Source organism: Mesoplodon densirostris, chromosome 2, assembly GCF_025265405.1.
Source record: "Mesoplodon densirostris isolate mMesDen1 chromosome 2, mMesDen1 primary haplotype, whole genome shotgun sequence".
NCBI lineage: Eukaryota > Metazoa > Chordata > Mammalia > Artiodactyla > Ziphiidae > Mesoplodon > Mesoplodon densirostris.
Genome location: NC_082662.1, coordinates 7,952,254 through 7,972,140, shown reverse-complemented (window position 1 = coordinate 7,972,140; position 19,887 = coordinate 7,952,254). Strand labels below are relative to the sequence as shown.

General features: G+C 45.7%; 1 protein-coding gene across 8 annotated transcripts in view; it reads right to left on the bottom strand.

Annotated features, from left to right (window-relative positions):
- Positions 1 to 4,176: 4,176 nt before the first annotated feature.
- Positions 4,177 to 19,887, bottom strand: part of KIF1B (kinesin family member 1B) — a 149,187-nt gene continuing 133,476 nt past the window's right edge. For all 8 annotated transcript variants that reach the window (XM_060088945.1, XM_060088944.1, XM_060088946.1 and 5 more), the window contains 11 exons: positions 17,910 to 18,024; positions 17,007 to 17,140; positions 16,212 to 16,273; positions 14,900 to 15,045; positions 14,471 to 14,710; positions 13,277 to 13,348; positions 11,768 to 11,889; positions 10,165 to 10,314; positions 9,393 to 9,585; positions 9,067 to 9,185; positions 4,177 to 8,505 (listed from right to left, as the gene is read on the bottom strand). In XM_060088945.1, the coding sequence (XP_059944928.1) occupies positions 8,463 to 8,505; positions 9,067 to 9,185; positions 9,393 to 9,585; positions 10,165 to 10,314; positions 11,768 to 11,889; positions 13,277 to 13,348; positions 14,471 to 14,710; positions 14,900 to 15,045; positions 16,212 to 16,273; positions 17,007 to 17,140; positions 17,910 to 18,024 (1,396 nt within the window). In that variant the 3' untranslated portion in view covers positions 4,177 to 8,462. The remainder of the gene's footprint in view (positions 8,506 to 9,066; positions 9,186 to 9,392; positions 9,586 to 10,164; positions 10,315 to 11,767; positions 11,890 to 13,276; positions 13,349 to 14,470; positions 14,711 to 14,899; positions 15,046 to 16,211; positions 16,274 to 17,006; positions 17,141 to 17,909; positions 18,025 to 19,887) is intronic.

Below are 19,887 nucleotides of genomic sequence, written 5' to 3'. Positions count from 1 at the left end.
ACCATTATTACTATTATCTAATTTGAAACAAGAAACTCAGCTCAGGGAAGTTGACTTTCAAAGCTAATTAGTGGCAGAACGGAATTTTAACCCAAGTCGACTAGGGCCGAGCCCAGCACTCTTTCCTAATCAGATTAGCGGGCCATAATTATGCAAACTCACAGAGACATATTTTCACAGAGAAATTGGGTGTATCCATATGTTAGAGACATTTAGTTGACTTTAAGTGGAAAGGTAAATTGAAATGAACTTTCAATGACTAGTTTGGGAGACCAAACAGCACTTGTAATAATTTTACAGGTAGAACTTTACACAATTGCTTTCTTCAAGATGGACTTTGTACCTCTCATAACTTTCAACTTTTCTGCAACTACTTCCTTTTTCTGTGACGCTTGGTTACAAGGAAAACCTACCATCAGATTTTGCTGCAGGAACAAATTGATTGCTCTGGTCTGAGATTTGGCAAAGGAGAAATTATGCTGAGTCAATGTGACTAAACATCTGGACACACCCAAGTTACCGCTGCAAAGCATCATTTTAGGCAAACCTGTTTAAATATCTAATCAAACAGCTAATGATTTTTTCTTCTATTACTAATGGTACATGCTACACGGCCTTCCCATTTCTTTGTTAAAGTGCTAACAACCCGCAAAATATACTGCTTCCCAGCATGGTTGGGATGCTACAGCAAACTGGCTTAAGGAGAGCAGGGCTGGGACAAAGGCAACTCTCCCCAGAGATGAATGGGGTAAAAGCCAGGGCTGGCTGGGGCCAGAGCTTCATGCTGACCTTTAGTTTTTAGAAAACCCTCAAATTCTTGGCTTTTAATGCTTAAGTCAGCTCACATTACTATTCATCTTCACAATTTTTTGCCTTGCTCTAATTCCCCAAATCACAAATCAAAGCCTGGGCAGGAATTCTACAGAAACAACCCTTCTCTGCAAACCTCCCAAGGCTGAATCCTTTGTTTGACCTACATAAGTGGGTGTGTAAGTAACATACTAGTTGGGGTAGATTTGAAAATCCCGGCTCTGACACTCACTTGCTGTATTAATTCCTGCAACTGAACTCAAATGGCTTGTTTGCAGAGTGGGTAGGAAGAGTGATTTTGAAAAAACCCAGAGATCATATGTTCTAAAGCCAGAGCGTACGCGTGTGATGTGCTCAGAAAAGCTAAAAATTTAAGACTGTGCAGAGACCAGAAGTTTTTCTCTTTTTTTTCGGCCACGCCACGCGACATGCGCGATCTTAGTTCCCCCAACCAGTGATTGAATCCGCGCCTCCTGCAGTGGAAGTGCGGAGTCTTGTCCACTGGACCGCCAGGGGAGTCCCCCAGAAGTTTCTAAAACCAAAAGTGGAATGACAAGAAAAATCAGATATAAAAGTCATGCATTAAATAAACATGTACCGTTCCACGAGACCTCCTGACGTTCTATACTGTCAGCTTTGCAAGAGCCATGGCGATGACGTGACCCTGGATGAGGCCCAGATGTAAGGGACAACCCGCTTTATAAGAACTAATGCAGTTCAAACAAAAAGTCCAATGCAGTTCAGGAAGACATGGCCTAGAGTTGACCAATGAGTCTCAGGAAAAAACCAATGACCAGGAGGACCCGCGAAGGCTCCTGTCACTTAGCTCTCTGCCTGGGGTCTGCCTACAACTTGGTGTCGCCTCTTGGCACCGCAGATAAACGGCACTGCTCCCCTAGGACCCGGGGCTGAACTCCCCTCTCATGCCCCTCCAAGCCCGCCGGCCACCTCCAGGGGATCACGCCAGCAAACTCCCTGTTCTGGTCTTGTCCCACCGTCAGGTTTTCCCTTCTAGTGCATTCATCCCCATCAGCAGACACACATGCTGGGCTATCGCCTTCCTTTAAGATAAAATCCTCTCCCTGACCCCTTGCCCCCCCCACCCCGTATTATTCACTCAACCTCTTCTCCCACTTTCCCTGGCACCTACTCTGGGTAGGCTTTCTTCCGCACCACTCATGAAGATGCGCTACTCGCCGACGACCTCGTCAGAGCAGAGGTACTCCTGATGTCTCCTCCCATGTGAAATGAGCTCTGTTACTGGAACATTCCTGCTTCCGCCAGCCCCTCACAGAGGGCCAGGAGAGAAACGAAATTGCCTGAGTTTGGGAGGAGCCCCTGGCATGGCCAGCCTGACCACTTCTTCCCTCTCTCTGGGGACCTCTGCTGCCATCAGAGAACCTACTGGTTCACATGGAAGCTTACGAGAAATGCAGGGTCTCAGGCCCCACCCGAGGCCTCCTGGGCCAGAATCTGCATTTAGTATGACCCACAGGGGAATCTTACGCACATTCAAGTTCAAGATGCACTGCTCCCGGCCCTCTAGTTCTGAGGCTCGGTATTACGGAATTCATTTACCCACAGACATAAGCCACATTCTCTAATCACAGCTTTAACAGTAACGAAGGTGATATTTCGATCTCCTATCTGCCTTATTCTTTTGTTTATCAGTTGGCTCTGAAACTGGGAAAAAGTGATGGCATTCACTGGCTCCCTCAAACTTCCTAGAACCTCCCTGTTGCCAAAGCCTGTGGTCACTGCTCAGTTCTTATTTTAACCCGTCAGCGCTCTTGACACGGTTATCACTTCCTCCATCTTCAGACTGCGTCCTTAACTTCACTGCCGAACGCCACGCTCTCCTCACAGCCACTTCTCCTGGTCCTTCTGCTGTCGCCCTCTCTTCCTACTGCTCCAGGCTGCAGAGCCCTTGGGTCTCACAGCTACTCGCTCCCCAGATCTCCCCACCTCTTGCCTTTACTGTCACCTTCATGTGACAGTTCCCAAATGTGTCTCCAGCCTCCACCTCTCCCCCTGAATGCGGCTGCCTCATGGGCCACACACGCAGGTGGACACGGCCACAGCCTCGTCCTCTACTCAGAACCACCCCTCCGCTCTTCTAGAACCTCCAGCCTCCTTCACCCTTGGGAACCACAAGGCCGTCCTGTTTGCTCAGACACACGTCCCGGGAGTTACCGTCCTCCTTTCTCCACATGCAGTCCCTCGGCAGACTCAGTTCTAACAGTAAAACGTGTCCTGAATCTGGCCCTTTCTCCCCGAATCTACCACTGCTAGTCCAAGCCTCCATCCCCCCACCGGGACGCTGTGGCAACAACTTCCCGTGTGGCCCCCTTTCCTCCACGTGTCCCCCATCTCTACACACACAGGCTGCTCTCCGCCCAGCCATCTGAATGGCCTTTGAAAACACTAGTAAGATCATGGGACTTTATCTCCTCAAAATCCGCCCTCGGTTCCTGTTTCCGTCTGATGAAATTAGTTATCTAAGCCCTGAAGAACACCTGGCCTCTGGCTACCTCCTTACTCCATGCCGGCCTCCTTGCTATTTTGGAATCTTCTGAGGACACTGCTGACTCAGGTACCTACTTACTCCGCGTGGAGACCTCTTTGACCAGGGATTTGCATGGCTTACCCGTTCTTTCATTCAGGAGTCTACTCAAATGTCATCTCCCAAAAGAGGCCTTCCCTGACCACACAATCTAAAAAGACGCTTTCTTCCCGTCCCTTCTAATATTTTATTAATAAGCTTTACTTCGCTCTGTAACATTTTAAATTTGGATAACGAGTGTCTTCCCTCATTGGAATGGGAGGGCCCCGGGTACAGGGCCTGTTCTGTTCGCTGCTGAATCATCAGAATCCATTGCCGGGGACAGGTGCGCCCTCGGATACGCACTGAACGAATTGCTGCTTTTTGCCTGAATGCTGCTTCCCTTCCCTGCTTCCATTTCTCCCCAAATACCCAGGACAGTGGTCCCTGCTCATTCTCTGCTCACAACAGGAACTTGTTAAACTGACACAGTGAAAATTTCAACCCCTCCATCACCCACCCTACAACAACACTACAGAATCATTGGTAGGTATATAAACAGAGGCTTTGGGAGAAAAAAAAGGAAAATCTTCCACCTAAAATAGCCACTTCTCTAACCGGGAGGAACGTACTTTCAAAGAAACAGCATCACATTGGTTATATAATAACTGCTGTTTTGCATTATCAGAAAGTAACATGTAGGTCATAGCATGGTGACATCTGTCCCAGAAGAGTAATATCTTTGCAAATCAAGAAAAATCTTTGTGTAAATACCTTTCAAAGGGTGTAGGAATAAACGCACATCAAGAGCCTTCTGATGCACTGGTTGTACCTTTATTATTTTTACCTCGTTCACTAATAGTTCCGTGATGCAAGGTTACCATACACAGTTAGATAATGTCTGCATTGCACATCTAAGGCTATACAGCAAAAGAACCAGAATTAGTACAAATACAAGAACTATATTTACATTCTGTATACTCAGGCTCCGAACATCAGATAATATTTACATAATAAAACACGAAAATGGAAATCTGAAATTAATAATGTACATTGTTGCTAAATGCGCTCAACTCCTTCCCTGGGGAGAGATCAGTTTGCGAAGTCCTGGTTCAAAAAGGCCACTTATGTATGCTTCATGGGTTCTGTGCATGAGGATGGTAACAAGGGACTTGAAGTCTCACCGGACAAGTACTTCAGAGCCACAAAGTCTAAGACGACTCACGAGAAGGCTGATGGATTCCTCAGGTGAACTGATGCCAGAATACGCAGCATGAAAAAAATTAACTTGAAGACATGAAAACAACACACGACGGCCAGGGTTTGGCAAGAGACCAACCTCAACTCACACATTCCGTCTGAGCACAAGCCCTTTAGGCTGAGTTTTTAATGTGAAATTTGTATCAACTCTAACTTCTTCCTTTAAATGACTAGGGGCTTTCCTAAGATTTTATGGGGCTCGAACGCAGGTTTCATAAGTGGCCTTTTGGAACACAACAGCAGCAGATCATCTCTCAGCTGATATCTCCATTTACTAAGGAAGCACAAATCAATACATTCCTGCTACACAGTCATGGTCTGGCCACACACTTGGGTGAATCATCACTGGCCACAGTGGACAGCTGCAGTGCACACGAGTTAGAGTCTTATTTAAATACATTCAGCAAACCTTCTGAGAGCAGCAGCAAAATTAGTCTCTTTCTTCTTAAAGAGCAGGTTAACAATCACATTTTAAAAAGGGAACCAAAAGGTAAAATGAAGGATCCGAGTCAAACAAGAAACGAACAAGCCCTGACACTGTCCAGGAGAACCCTAGTGGAACCCAGACGAGGGAATGCCAAGTACCAGCAGGTGCTGCACGCTAGGTCATCCTTGCTTTTCCAGTTCAATGTGCAATTAATTACAGCTGTATAAATATACAAATACCTTACAAAATTAAATATCCCTGTAAATCAGACAACAAGCAGCAGACAACAAAGTCTTTGCTTTGATATATGTGCCAGGAGAAGTCATTTTACTTTAGGTACCAAAAGATCTTCCACAATGGCTTAATTGATTCCTTCATCTTACAAGAGCTGAAAAATCTCATCCAAAATATGAGTAGTCGTAGTTGGGAAAAATCATTTCCCTCGACCTCCCTCACATTATCAAAACGTATTGGAATCCAAGTGCTCACCCAGCTGCCAAAAGCAGCCCTTCCCTGCGCTCGTGGCTGTGTGCGTGGGCTGGCGGACCCCGCAGAGCCAGGCCTGAGAGCTGAGTGACCCCCAGGCAGGCGCGGAGACAGGAGGGTGTGAGCACTGGTCTGGTGGAAGCTGTGAGGCCGTCTTTTGCTCTGGCAGGAGAAAGGAGGATGGGGGAGGGAGGGAAGGAGATGGTTACTCTAGCGCTCATTTCCCCTAAATTTGTATAAGTGTTCTTTCTTGCTTTATTATTATTATTATTTGCTCGTTTAAAGGTGTGCTTCAAGAAAAAAAAAAAAAAAGGAAACAAACCAACCAACCAACCTTTAAAAGGTGGTTTCCTTAAAGGTTTGAGTTCTTTCAACTTTCCTGACACTTTGTCTTCCGTGAAAGCCTCATAAATAATTCCTGCCATAAATTCTCTCTCAGAGCTTCAAAGTGGGGATGGACCTGCCTGGAAAGGGAACATCAATCCTGAAACTGCTCCAACTCCAACCTGAAAACAGACCCCTAGAGAAAGGGGCACCAGTGGGGGCTGTGTGTACCGGGGAGCCGCAGCCAAGGCCCCCGCTGCCTCACAAGGCCTTCTCACCTCGGCCTCTTCTAGTATCTGACATTCCAAAGCAAAGACTTTCCAAGCCAGTTTTGTTTAAGTTAGAATAAAAAACAAGAGTCATCTCACTGTATCACTTGATTCTATCTCCCTCGGCTCCCCCCGGCCTCCTTTTGCCACAGACACGGATCCTCCTATCAGACTCTGTAACAGCAGCAGCATCCATGATTTAATTCGAAAAGTAACCTTCAAATCTCATCTTCGTTTCCCTGAAACTAGATTTAATTTCAGCCCAGGAAGCTGTCTCTAAGCACGGGCAGACCCTGGATTTGAGTGGACACTGGAAGGGCACATTGTGTCCATTAGACAAGAAACCTCTAACTACTTTAAAGTCTGAAGCACCACTTAGAAAACAAGTAACATTAGAGTTAGTGACCTATGTTTTAAGGAGAGGAAGAAAGTTAAGAAGTCTACCATAGAATTTTTCTTGATCATTTTTCAGGTAAGGTCATAGCCTTTGATTTCTAGTCTTTCTTTTGTTAAGCTCTCCGTGACTCCCCTTTCCTCCTCTTTGCAAAGCAATTATGATGAACGAAGCCAGGAGATGAGCCCCTCCAGGAAGGCAGAGGCAAAGGTCTGGGTGCTGGCGAGCCTGCCCAGCACCCATTCTGCTGAGTGCACGGGCCCTTCCCCTTTGCTACCCGAGAGTCAGCACCCTCGCGGCGGAGGACCCCCGGCGGAGGATCTCCACAAAGTGGAAGCAGATACTTTCCCGAACACCTGAAGGATGGATGGTCAGACAGAGGTGTGAGCGAGGGCAGTAAAGGATGGTACAGAGCAGCCCCAAGTCAACTGGCAAAGCACCTGAAGTAACTGGAGGCCTTCTCTCCCATGTCATTCCTGTGACACTTACTGCAGCTGAAAGAGAAAGAGCATCTTCCACGAGGGCCTCTGGAAGCAGGCGATCCTGTTCTGTCACAGAAGGAGGCTACCGGCAGTGAGCTCCTTCCTCCTTTCTCCTCTGGCAGTATTTCCACGCACGATGGAGATAACCAAGGAGGAGACAAATGACCAGGCCTGGGGCCAGGGTTCAGGTGGACCCTCTTCTCTGCCCCCAGGTGTCCTTTTGCTCTTAGTGGTGGCAGGAAGTCCGTTATAATTCTGGGGTCCAGAAAGCAAAGCCTGCCATGTTCACTTATCTATGAGCATAGGGAGACAAGCATCATTGAAAGTGTTTTCAGTTTGACAAGGATCACCGAAAATGACCACTGGATTCAGAGGGACACGTCCAAGTTTACACTTAAGAGCTAGAGTTCTTTGATCGAAGGGAGCTACAACACTACCCGGCATTATCATAATCGTAATGCTGACAAAGACCGTCAAGTTCATCGCCAGATGGTGAGACACTCCCTCCTTGTGGGACGTTTGTACATGACACCATGGCGCTAACTCCACACTGTGCCACTGTCATTACTACCGCCAAGAACAGAACTGAGACTCCGAGAGAAGAGGCTCCCTCCCAGTGGAGACAAACAGCTCACAGGAGCCCTGCTGTGAGGGAATACAAGCATCCTACCGACCCCCACTGTCACGGCCCAAGTCCCACGGTCCTTTGAAATCCATCAGCAATAACAGCCCTGGCTCTTGCCTTCTTATAAGGTCAACAGCAGCCACTGTCCCAAACCTGCTGAAAAGTCTCTTCCACTAAATGAAAATTACATAACTATGTTCTAAATAAGCCCCAATTTCGGAGAATACACCCATCCCATTTTTAAGCTCACTTCAACCCTTTTCCTGAATGGAAAATGTAAGGATTAGTCATGGGAAAAAGAGACAGAAGGGGAAAAGGTAAGTTTCTTCCTCTCAGGTTCTATAAAAGACCAGATGTCTCTTCCTTTAGTCTCTAAGCCACAAGAAAAATTAAAATTATAAGAAAAATTAAAATTATATCACAACGAAAAGAAAAAAGTATTATGTTGTCTTGAACAACAGACAGAGATATCCAAAGACAGCAGTACAGACATCAGAGGTGGTCATATGGGGACCTATCACACAAAAGGAAGCCAAAATACACCAAAAAATAATTGGGAGATTCACTGGATCCCCTCTGGGTTTTTGTTTTTTTGTTCGTTTTTTCCCCCCCTTTTGTTAGGCCACATGCTTCTAACAAGATTCTCAGCACAGGAAAAAAGAAAAGAGTACAGAGCAATGGGGATGAGGACCAGGAGCGATAGAAAAAGTGCTGGACAAGGAGGGACAAGCACTTAAGCCACAGGATCACACACAAGAACAACCATCAAGAAATCACAAAGAGGAATGAGAGGTAACACTTTCTTTATCTCTTGGAAGGCGAGTGAGGGCGCTCGGCAGTCACCTAGTACTTCGGCTGGCTTGGGCATCTGCGGGAGAGTTTTGACCTGTGGGCAAAAAAGGGATCAGAGGATCAGACAGACGGCGGGACTGGAAAACTGGATCCGGGGCTCTCGCCCTCGCAGGTATTCCTCCTCTGTGCTCCCCTCCTTGCACGTCCTCCCATCCTGCACTGCAGGCCCGGGTCTCTAAGCCCCTGAACAAACAGGCCGGCCAGTGGTCCTCCTCACTCTGGGGACCCTGGGACGCAAGCCCCGCACAGGATCTGAGGCCAGATCATACGGCTGAACATTGGGAGACCGTTAAGGTTCTCACAATCTTCCCTTTACTCAGTCCCACAGACCCCAGCTGTAGACCCCTTAAGAATAAAAAGTCAAAGCAGGAGATTAACTGGGTACAAATGTGACCAGAGTCTCCTTAGCCGTTCGGGACACCAGATGCCACCTTATGAGAAGCTGAGGCCTCATCGTCACCTTACAACCACACTTACACTCCTGTCCTTCCTCTATTTTAAACTTGTTTGCAACAAGACTTCCTTTTCTGTTTATGTTGACGTCCCTGGAACCAAAAACCAAGGAGAGGAAGCAAACACAGGAACAACTTCTTACCGTATTGTGCCAGCAAGGAGTGGGTTAAAGGCATATAACCAGTCGTTCATGTCCTTGTCATTGAGAGCCTGCAAAAGGACCCCACGGTGCTTTGTGCATACAGCAAAGGTGTTCGGTGTCTAAAAGAGACACAGGAAGATGAGAAAGTTACTATGGATACTGAACAGTGGGGACCACCAGCCATATTCAGAGGGCACACGGCCCTTCACACTGAAGGTTCAGAGACACCAAATACAAAAGAGAGATTCCACACCACACGAGGGAGTTCAGAACTCAACAGGGAAGGCTGTGCGTGGCAATGAAAAGCAAGAGAGGGCAGGACTGACCTTCACCATGGCCTGCTGGTCCTCGCTGTATTCCACCTGCGCTGTGGACAAGTTAATGAGGCCACGCTCCACCGGGTCTTTGTCACTGTTGTAGATGAAGACATAGGGGCGACGGACCACGACAAAATGTTTAGCCCAGTTGCTGGAAAGTGGCTCCTTGAAATGCAGATATCCTTTCTTAGAGACCACTGAGCTGAAAAGGACAGTACACGAGAGGTTAGTTTCTCACAAAAATAAAGTGATCATGAGCCAAGGGCCATCAAAACAGACCTAGTCCAAGTCCCCAGGCTGAACGAAACAGGCAAATGATCTACTTGGTCTACAATCTTATCTGCCGAAGAAATGCAGCAAAAGAGCACAAAGCACCACTACCACATGCTGTGCCGGGTGGCGGTGATACACCTGGAGCGGAAACCCAGCCCAGCACTCTTTCACCCTGATTCCATTTGCATTAGACTGTAACGCAGACCTCATGTAGAAGAGCTAAAAGTAAATTCCTGCTAATTTGTCTTTTTTTTTTTTTTTTTTTTTTTGCAGTACGCGGGCCTCTCACTGCTGTGGCCTCTCCCGTTGCGGAGCACAGGCTCCAGACGCGCAGGCTCAGCGGCCATGGCTCACGGGCCCAGCCGCTCTGCGACATGTGGGATCTTCCCGGACCAGGGCACGAACCCGTGTCCCCTGCATTGGCAGGCGGACTCTCAACCACTGCACCACCAGGGAAGCCCTAATTTGTCTTTTAATACCTGGCATCCCTGTTCAGTATAGTACTCACCCTGGTCTAATTTCTTCAATATCTGGAACAAGATTGAGAAATTCATTTTTTCCTGCTCGGGCCAAATAGGGCGTTTCCACAGTTGGGACAATCTGAAACTGTTCAAATTCCAGGCAGGGACTAGAGGCCCGGGAATTGGCTTCTGGGGTCCTTGAAAAGAGAGAGGTTAGGAAGAAAGGGGTAACAGGTGCTTCAGTAAGGTCAACACACAGCCATCTCACCAGGAGGAACAGTGCCTCTCCCCGAACACCAGGGACCTTGCAAACATCAGTTCCAGAGAGCTTGGCTAAGACGACGAAGCTGGCGTCCGACACGTAACCCCAGATTCACCTGGTGTCACATCCTTCTGTGGTTATGAAGGAAACTCATCACTGATGAGCACCAAGTCACTCAGTCTCTCTTCCTACCCTGACGCCCTCTAAACAGAAGGGTATTGAATATGAACTCCATTCCTTTATATGTTTCTATTTAGTCTCAAGGCCACACCTAGGGCACCACCTAGGGCAGCGGTTCTCAAAGTGAGGTCCCTGATCAGCGGTATCAACTTCACCTGAAAACTTGTTAGAAATTCAAATTCTCAGGCTCCAACTCAGGCATGCAGAATTAGGAACTCTGAATGGGGTTCAGCCACCTGGGCTTTAACAAGCCTCCCAGGTGATGCTGATGCCACTGAAGTCTGAGGACCACTGCCTGAGGGGCTGGCAGAGCGAGCAGACACATGGGAAGAAGCTGGGCCCCTGAACGGCTGTCTGGAGCAGAGCTGCTCCACCAACCAGGACCAGCTCGGAACCGACGTGAGCCAGAGGATCCCCGCGCTCTGTACTGTTATCTTTGTAGAGCAGCTTAGTCTAATTAACTGCACTTCACCAATTCCAAAAAGCCCATTTTTCTCAAACTTTACCATTTCTCGAATTGGGATGCATCTTGTAATTGATGGCATGTCACATTTTAGTTGGCACTGCTTTTTCTTTTAGTGGCATATAAAAATAATGTCTTAGAGTTGATGGCATCCCAGATTCAATTAAATTACCTCGTTGTGTTATTTTCTCCAGCCCACTGCCTCAGTGTTGATACAGGAAGATAGACAGCTGGATGATAACCAGGTGGGTTGTGACAGGTGAGCATAATGAATGGAGACAGGGCGAAGGAGCCTGATGGCGCACTGCACAGCAGTGATTCTAATGATGAGTTCATGGAATTACTCATGGACTTCATCTCTATTCTTCTTACCTATATGTTTTCTTGTGTCATTAAAATATTTTTTCCAAAGTAGTTTCAAAATATTTTTCCCAGGATGGGGCTTCCTGTGTCTGATCTCACTGAGGAGACAATCAGGGGTGCGAATACAAGAACACATCACGCAAAAGCGGATGAAGAAGAGGAGTCAGTGACTTGATGCAGAAAGTCAGTAAAACGTATGACGTTAAGAGATGTCAGCAGCATCCTCCCAGTCACTGTGACATCCAGAAAAGGCTCCCACGTGTTTCCCAAGGCTGCCTAGGGGGACGCTGCTGCCCTCGGTTGAGAACCACTGAGCTAGCGGAAGGTTGGCATTTCCCTTGGTTCTTAAATTAGCTTTTGTCAGTGAAATCTGGGTACTTACTTCTGATCCAAAGAGTTGCTCCTAGCATCTATCAGAGAGGGGCAGGTGGAGGAGGGAGTGAGGGTAGCACTGCTAAAACTGGACACAGAGGGATCCCGTCCGACTGGAGAGATATCAGACAACTGGAAGAAAACAGAACACAGCAAGTGAGATTCAGATGAACAAAACCACCTCTGCAGTAAGAAGCTTTGACAGCCAGTGACCTCACGTTCATAAATCCTCTTCTGTTTCAGGTCATTCAAGAAAACAATTCTTACGAAAATTTTTGGCCAAAGTGTCAGAAGAGGAATCAAGACATTTATAAAAGGGCTTCCCTGGTGGCACAGTGTTTTGAGAGTCCACCTGCCGATGCAGGGGACACGGGTTCGTGCCCCAGTCCGGGAAGATCCCACATGCCGCGGAGCGGCTGGGCCCGTGAGCCATGGCTGCTGAGCCTGCACGTCCGGAGCCTGTGCTCCGCAACGGGAGAGGCCACAACAGTGCGAGGCCCGCATATCGCAAAAAAAAAAAAAAGACATTTATAAAAGAGGCAAGGCTAGCTTTTTATATTTATAAAATGTTTATATTTTATATTGCTACAGCCTTCTGTATTAACTAAATGACCCTACCTATATGTGCCAAGAACCAAGAACAACAGACACTGTTCTAAGAATATGGCCGAGGCCCTGCCCTCCTGGAGCTTACACTTTAAGTGGAGAAGGCAGATAATAAACCAATCAACAAACACTTTAAGAAGTGTCAGGCAGGGATCAGTGCTACAGCAAAAAGTGAAGCAGAGAAGCAGGTTAAAAGGTTTCAGAGAGGGTGGGAGGGAGGGAGATGCAAGAGGGAAGAGATATGGGAACACATGTATAACTGATTCACTTTGTTATAAAGCAGAAACTAACACACCATTGTAAAGCAATTATATTCCAATAAAGATGTAAAAAAAAAAAAAAAAAAAGGTTTCAGAGGGCTGCTGGCTTTACATAGGGTGGTTAAGGAAATCCGCTCCAAGGAGGCAACATCTGAGCAGAAAACTGAAATAAAGAAGCGAATCATGGGACTATCTGGAAGGTTATACTGGGTAAATGCATAGCCACCGTACACAACCTCAAGGCGGAAAGCTTGGAGTGTCTAGGGAATAGCAAAAAAGGTGAAGATGACCAGAACAGAGTGAATGATGCAGAAATTCTTTAAAGTGTTCACCTCACTCTTTGTCGAAGGCAACAAAATTTCATGCCACCAAGAACCTCAGGACTTCTTGTGCCTTTTGCCATATAATAATATATCACCCCCTGCAGAATACTCTTCTCCAAGGGACTCAGGGAAAAGCCCAAATGTTTCCCATCTCATAATTACTCTAAGAGACACAGAAGAATACTTTTGTCTTCAGAAGTCAGTGTTCTAACTGAAAAATTAAATAAACGACAGAGCAGATATGTCATACAGCCTCACATATGATGCTATGCCCATCTCAAGCCACCTAAAAGCAGCAAAACCTGAGCACAGGAAATGAGAGCTGCTCACCTTGCAGTCACTGATGCTGCCGTGCACCTGGCTGAATTCTCGGTTGAAAGTGTGGGTGAGAAGTTGCAGGCACTAGGGAAGAGAGAGGGAAGAGTAAGTTTCAATGGTTAAACAAAGCCCGGGATTAAAGCAGGAAGGGAAAATAACATGCCTAAGACTCACAGTGGAGCTCAGGTGCTGCTCAAATAGCTCTAGAAATTAACTGAGTACATAGCAAGAGAGGCCTGGTACATGCCTAACAAAGATGATAAAATGAGTGGATAAAAAGCCATTGACTACAAAAGTGAATTACCGTAAACACCACAGTTTCAAGTGCTTAAGAATGCAACGGCATCCCTTTCATTCTCCATTTGCCCTGGTACTAAAAGGCATGGAGGTTTCTGGATGGACATACGTTCCCAAATCAACTAGACGACCATTTGATTATTGAAAAGAACACAAAATCCCTCTTATTTCTGTATTCCATTGTCAGCCAGTTGCTCAGACCCACATGCCTGGTGGTCATCCTCAACAACCTCTCTGCCCTCTCCTGCTGTTATCCAGGCAACAAGGAATGCGGATTCTACCTTCCAAGTGTCTCTCCCGTGATTCCTCTTCATCCCACACACCCCCGCCATAGTTAAAAACTTCACCGTTTCTCATCTGGATTACTGAAATAAAGAATTCTTTCTGCCTCTAGCCTGTCTCTTCACCACAAATCCATCCTCTTTACTGCTGCCAGAGAAACCTTTCTAAAACAAATACCTGTTTGAAACATTTCCAAGTCACTCCCAGGATATTCTGGACGCTTTAGTCCAGCACATAGACTCTTCGTGATCTGGCCCTGCCCTATCTCTCCAACTCCATCTCCTGTCCCTCTCCTGCACGGATTCCCTCACAATGATCGTGCAGGACGCCGCTGGCTCCCTCCTGCGCATCCTTCCAAGGTCAGTCCACGAGTGCCCTCCTGGGCAGGCCTCTCCTCCGGCTCCCACAGCATTCTCAACCAAACCTCTCTTGTAAGCTTGTCACCCCCTCGCCTGTCAACTTATTAAGGGTAGAAGTTAAGTCTCATTTATTTCTATATTCACAGTGTGAGCACAGGCCTTGAAACAGAGGCCCTCAAAGAAAGATGAAAATGCAAGTGAAAAAACAGAAACGCCAGCTCACAGAGCCTCACGGGGGGAAATGCTCAGCAGAGGCAGGGAGCCACACCTTGGTAGCCAGCTCTTTCTCTCGATCCACCAGGCTTTCAATGTCTGTGGAGTCGTAGCCACTGCTCTCACTGGGTGTGACGGCACTTTCCAAGGTGGTGGTTGAGATCTGAGAGGAGATGCTGGTGGAGGTGCTGAGGGTCCCACTGCTGAGGCTGGGGGACAACGAGTCGCTCAGGGATGTGGGGATGCTGTCACCAAGTCTCTCACGGAGCAGCAGGAAGTGGCGGGTTTTCTCCACCTAAGAAGATCAACACTACAGCCTCAGCAAACACAAAGCTCATCAAGATCTTAATAAGCAAAATATTATGCCTCCATCATGATCGAAAACTGCAAAGCCAGGATCACAGACAGGAAGTGAGTGTAAGACTGATGATGCTGAGGGAATCTTGCCCGAGAGTTCACCTGCGCACCCCGTGCCCCGGGGTACCTCGTGCAGGAGCTCCAGCTTCTCCAAGTCCCACTGGTGCTCAAGGATGAGGCTGTCTCCACGAGGCCGCCAGCCTGCTAAATTCTCTTCTCCCCGCACATACGCCACTGATGTATCCAAAATTTTCCTTCTCCTCCTCTGCATGCCTAAGATAAGAGGAAACAACTATTTTTTCCAGAAAAAAATCCAATTCCAATTTTAGCTCAAAATGAATTAATAATTCACAATATAGGGCACACTGAGACAGTTTAGTCTCAAGATACATGGGATTTTGATTATTAATAAAAATGTATCCCTTTTGCCCCAAAGCAACTCTCTAAACTTCTTTTAAAAACTGAGTTTTATATTCTTTAATAATTATGAAGCTGGTAATGCCTCTTGAGAAAATGCTAGTTATTATGTTAAGTGAAAATACAGAGGTTAAATAACCTGTATGCTATTGTTCTAAATATATAAAAATACACTCATGGGAAAAAAGTGGGAAAAATGTGAGCTACCTCCTATTTGGTGGCTCAGTTAAGATGGTAGATGACAGACTGGTTTAGCCTCCATTATTTCTCATTAATTTTTAAAAATATTATGCTGGTTTCACATACAAGAGACATGAATTTATGTTAATTAAAACATTTCTGAAGGAACTATCTAGACACTAATTAGCTGCTATTGGGACTTGGATTCATACTCAAAGTCGTCTTTTTTTATCTCAATCTTACCTGTGGGCCTTGGCCTCTTTTCCACATATGTTCTCTAAGCCGACTCAAATTTACATTAAATGTTTTTAAAAACCCTGACTTGTGTCCACATTCCAGTATACAAACGTGGAAACATAGAGTGCTGTTGAAGGCCACCAAACTGGAGGAACTACAGCAGTTCAAGAGACATTAAAAAGGACACAGAACAAGTTCAACTTAATAATTTGTCTTTCTAGAGCATAGGAAGTTCAAATTCTAGGTTGACAGCACCTGTAAGGTTATACTGTCAAGTTATCTTTGGGGTTCAGGTGGAGAGGGAAATGGTTCTGAAGTTTTCCAAGCCAAATTCACTCTAATACACTTGAATTTGTTATAGTATTCCACAGCCCAGCAACATTTTGTCCCATACAGCTTTTATAACTGTATCGCATGTCATAAACCAAACAGTGCTGCAACTCAGAAAAAGGAAACTCCTACCACCACCACCAAAGTGGCTTGTAAAATATAACTGCCTTCTCAAAAATGTATATCTATCCTACAGGGGTGGGGTAGATTTTTGATATAATGTACTCCAGTCAAATGCAAAGGTAACAATCACCTTCCTGATCCATAGAGCTTACCTGGACTACCTGTGTCTGCCATCTTGCATAAACTGAGTTCATAAATTCCAGTGACTCGATTGCTATTTGAATTAAAACAAATAAACAACTGCTTAATTTCATGTAGCACAAAACCAGGAAAATCTCAATTCTCTCTGCTTAAAACGCTGTCTCCTCCGCTGGGACTGCAATCCACCCTCAAATATAATTACAGACATTTCTTATCAGTCACTGTTCTTTTCCTGTTCTGAACTTAAGAATAAAACTGAATGATAAACTAGAAGATTAATAATACAAATGTGAAGATTAAAATTTTGCCTTTTCTTACCACAAGAAAGAAAAGATGAGGGGGGAAAGGTCTGACTAGAATGAAATGATAAACATCAGTTTCTGGGGGGTGTGGTTAAGAAAGGGACTGAATCTTCTACAGTATTAGTAATACTTAATTTTTAAGCCAGGTAGTGATGCACAGGTAGTCACTGTGTTATTCTTCATGTATATTCATATATCTTAAACATGAATAAATCTTAAAAAGAAAAAAATCCCAATGGTATGGTAAGCTGTTAGAAATAATAATAATGACATTTAAAAAGAACATTTAGTCCCTACAAAATTTTTTGAGAAGTGTTCACAATGGAACATTCCTTCCTTCCCTCATTAACTCATCTATTTATCAATATTTTATTAAATGCCAACATTCAAGTCACTGCACTCCGGTTTATAGGTTGTGAACTAACCCTGAAAACAGCAGCTAGAAGACTGCTGATTCTGTACAGGGTACACCAACTGGAAGCTAAACTTGTCTCAAAAACTTACGAGTCTGGTGACTTCGAATAGCCACTGCCAAAGAGGCTGCGCAGTGAGCGTGGCGGTGAGATCTTGGCATCCCGGGAATAGAAGACCATGCACACGTCCTTGGTGATGACAGCTGGCTGGATACAATGATCCAGCTGAAAGCAAACAGGAGTGGGCTCCGATTAAACACAGACAGAGCATCTGTGACCACAGTCTGGGCACTACCGTATCTGGAAAGCTGCTCCCAGATGTGGGGGGTGGAGGATTTCAGCTCTACCGATGATTTCAACAGCAAATCAGAAGATAATACGTGCAAGGTCAGGTGGTGTTGCTTGCAGATGCATTTATTTTTTTCAAAGTTTTTTTTCTGTAATAACGGCTAATGTTTATTACTTGTTATATGCCAAGCACTGTTTGTTCTAAATCCTTTTCTGTGACCTCTCAACAACTTTCTGAGATAAATGCTATGATTATTACCCCTGTTTGAAAGGCAAGGAAATTGAGGCACAGAGAGATGAAGTCACTTGTCCAAGGACAGGAAGGCAGTAAGTGGCAGCACAGTGACTTGAACTCAGATAGGCTAGTTCCAGGGTCTGCGCCGTTAACCACCACTAGGCTCGGCCCACAACTACAAAGACAAGAGGTGGTATTCTTAAAATCATACATTCTTTGAAGAATGGGAATTGGGCTGCTAAAGCTGAAGCTGTAATAAAAGTTATGTGACTTTTTGATTAACTAGAGACTAGGAACAGAATTTAATATAACCAGAACAGGTAGCAAAGTATAATAAAATAAATAACTTCAGGATGTGCAGGGGGAAAGGAAGGCAAAATCAGTCAAATCTTTCCTCCCCATTTCCTGTTGTAACTTTCCCACCGTTCAGGGCTGGCTGTTCACGGCAACTCAAGCTGTGGGTCTTCTCACCTCCAGGTAGGCCGACAAGGTCATGTAGATCTTCTCTCCATAGGGTGTCACTCGGTTCAGAAGGAGGGAGTTATGGAGGGAGCTGTCCCACACGGCCTCGAAACGATAGAAGGTCCTAAGGTCAAAAAGGCAAGAAGGAGTCATCCAGAAGAAGCTGAAGTCACCTTAGTCCAGGCACTGCCATTGTCAGTAATGCTGCAGAATCTCACACCGACCAGCATTTCCAACTTACTAAAGTCTAACGACAGAGCAGAACCTGCGCCTCCGAGAAGGGAAAGGCAGGCGCCCATGCTCTTGCCCCCGACCCATCGTCAAGGAACACTTAAGCTATGCTTTTTGTTGTTTGTTTTTTGACAAGCCTGTTTCTCCTCTGCCTATAAACATAAAAATAGTGAGATCAATCAAAGGGATTAAGATGAAAAGGAGAAATGAGTATCAACAGAAACTAAAACAGGAAAGAGAGACTAAGTAAGCTCCTCTGTCAGTCAGTGATGAGGGCCGGAAGCAAAGATTCAATCATTTGGAAGCTGCAGTCTTTGTATCTCGATCCCATTCTGCTGAGCCTCAGAAATGTCACAAACACATCTGGGAGGGTTCATGAAAGAAACAGTATAGAGAGACTTGTTTTAAATAGAAGAATAAGAGGTTATTCTTAGCTGACATTTCAGTAAAAGAGAATGATTTTTTACACCAGAGCTAGCCAACTACTATTTATCTGTTTTCCAAAAAATTCACATAAGAATCTTACATTCAGATAACAACTAGAAGCTTGATTATTTAATAAACACCTATAAACTGGTTTTTAAAGTTGTTTTAATATCTTTCTTTCCTCTTACTAGTAGAACACCATAGACCCTACTTGGCATTAAATCTTCCAGTTCAGCAAGTCTGACCTGAAGCACCGTCCTGAGTTCAACAGCAGTGTCGCAGATCAACTCCCAACTCGACGCCCCGTGTCCCTCCCTCAGGCCCCCGTTAGGACTGCTGGGGAAGACACTTCCTCCAGCCCTTCAGAGTGGGCTTCCCATCACCACTAGCTCTCTGCACGTGCAACACACCCCACCCAATTCAGCTAGAGCTCTGCACACCTTCTCCCCTGCCCAGGACGTTCCTCCTCACTCCTTCCCAAATGGTAACCTCACTGCAGCTGTCTTTTCTAGGTGTCCCATGACAAACAGCTGGCATACCTTCTCTTTAAACACATCTCCATGCTTCTTTCTCCAGAAATAAACAGAGAAAACAATACTTAAATGAACTCCGTAACCACACCTCATCCTCTGAGTGCCAGTGTTTGAAGCCTGATTATTTCATCTTGTAGCTACTTCTAGATCTAAGTCTTCCTGAAGTACAGCTGACCCTTGAACAACAGGGGTTAGGGGGCTGACCCTCCATGAAGTTAAAAATCTGTGTATAACTTACAGTCAGCCCTCGGTACCCAAGGTTTTGCCTCCACCGATTCGGCCAACTGCGGATCACGGAGTATTGTGGTACTTACTACTGAAAAAAATCCACATGCAAACAGATCCATGCAGTTCAAACCCGTGTTGTCCAAGGGCCTTCGGCTGTACGTGATACTCTCAAACATCTAGCTTTTGAGGCAGTGTGTATGGGTCAAGAAAATTCTCTACAAAGACATCAAAGGAATATAGAGACAACTAACAGGACAAAGATGGACAAAGCAACCAAGAGACCCAAACAGCAACCACAACAAAGGACAACAGAAGCCCTTCCCCAGCTCCTGGGCTCACTGGGCTCAGCAGAGAACCCTTTATGCATCCACAAAGCTCTGTTTCGATCAAATCTAAATTGTAATTTGGTTTAAGACAAATTCTAATATTGGGTGGTGAAATCCATTACTTCAGCAGAAGCCACTTGAGGGCTCTGTCCCTGAGACTGCTCTTCTATTGTGTCCCAGGGTCTGTCGAGGTGCCTGGAATGGGGCCTGCCTGTCGCACTGCAGGTCTGGTCACCCCGTGCT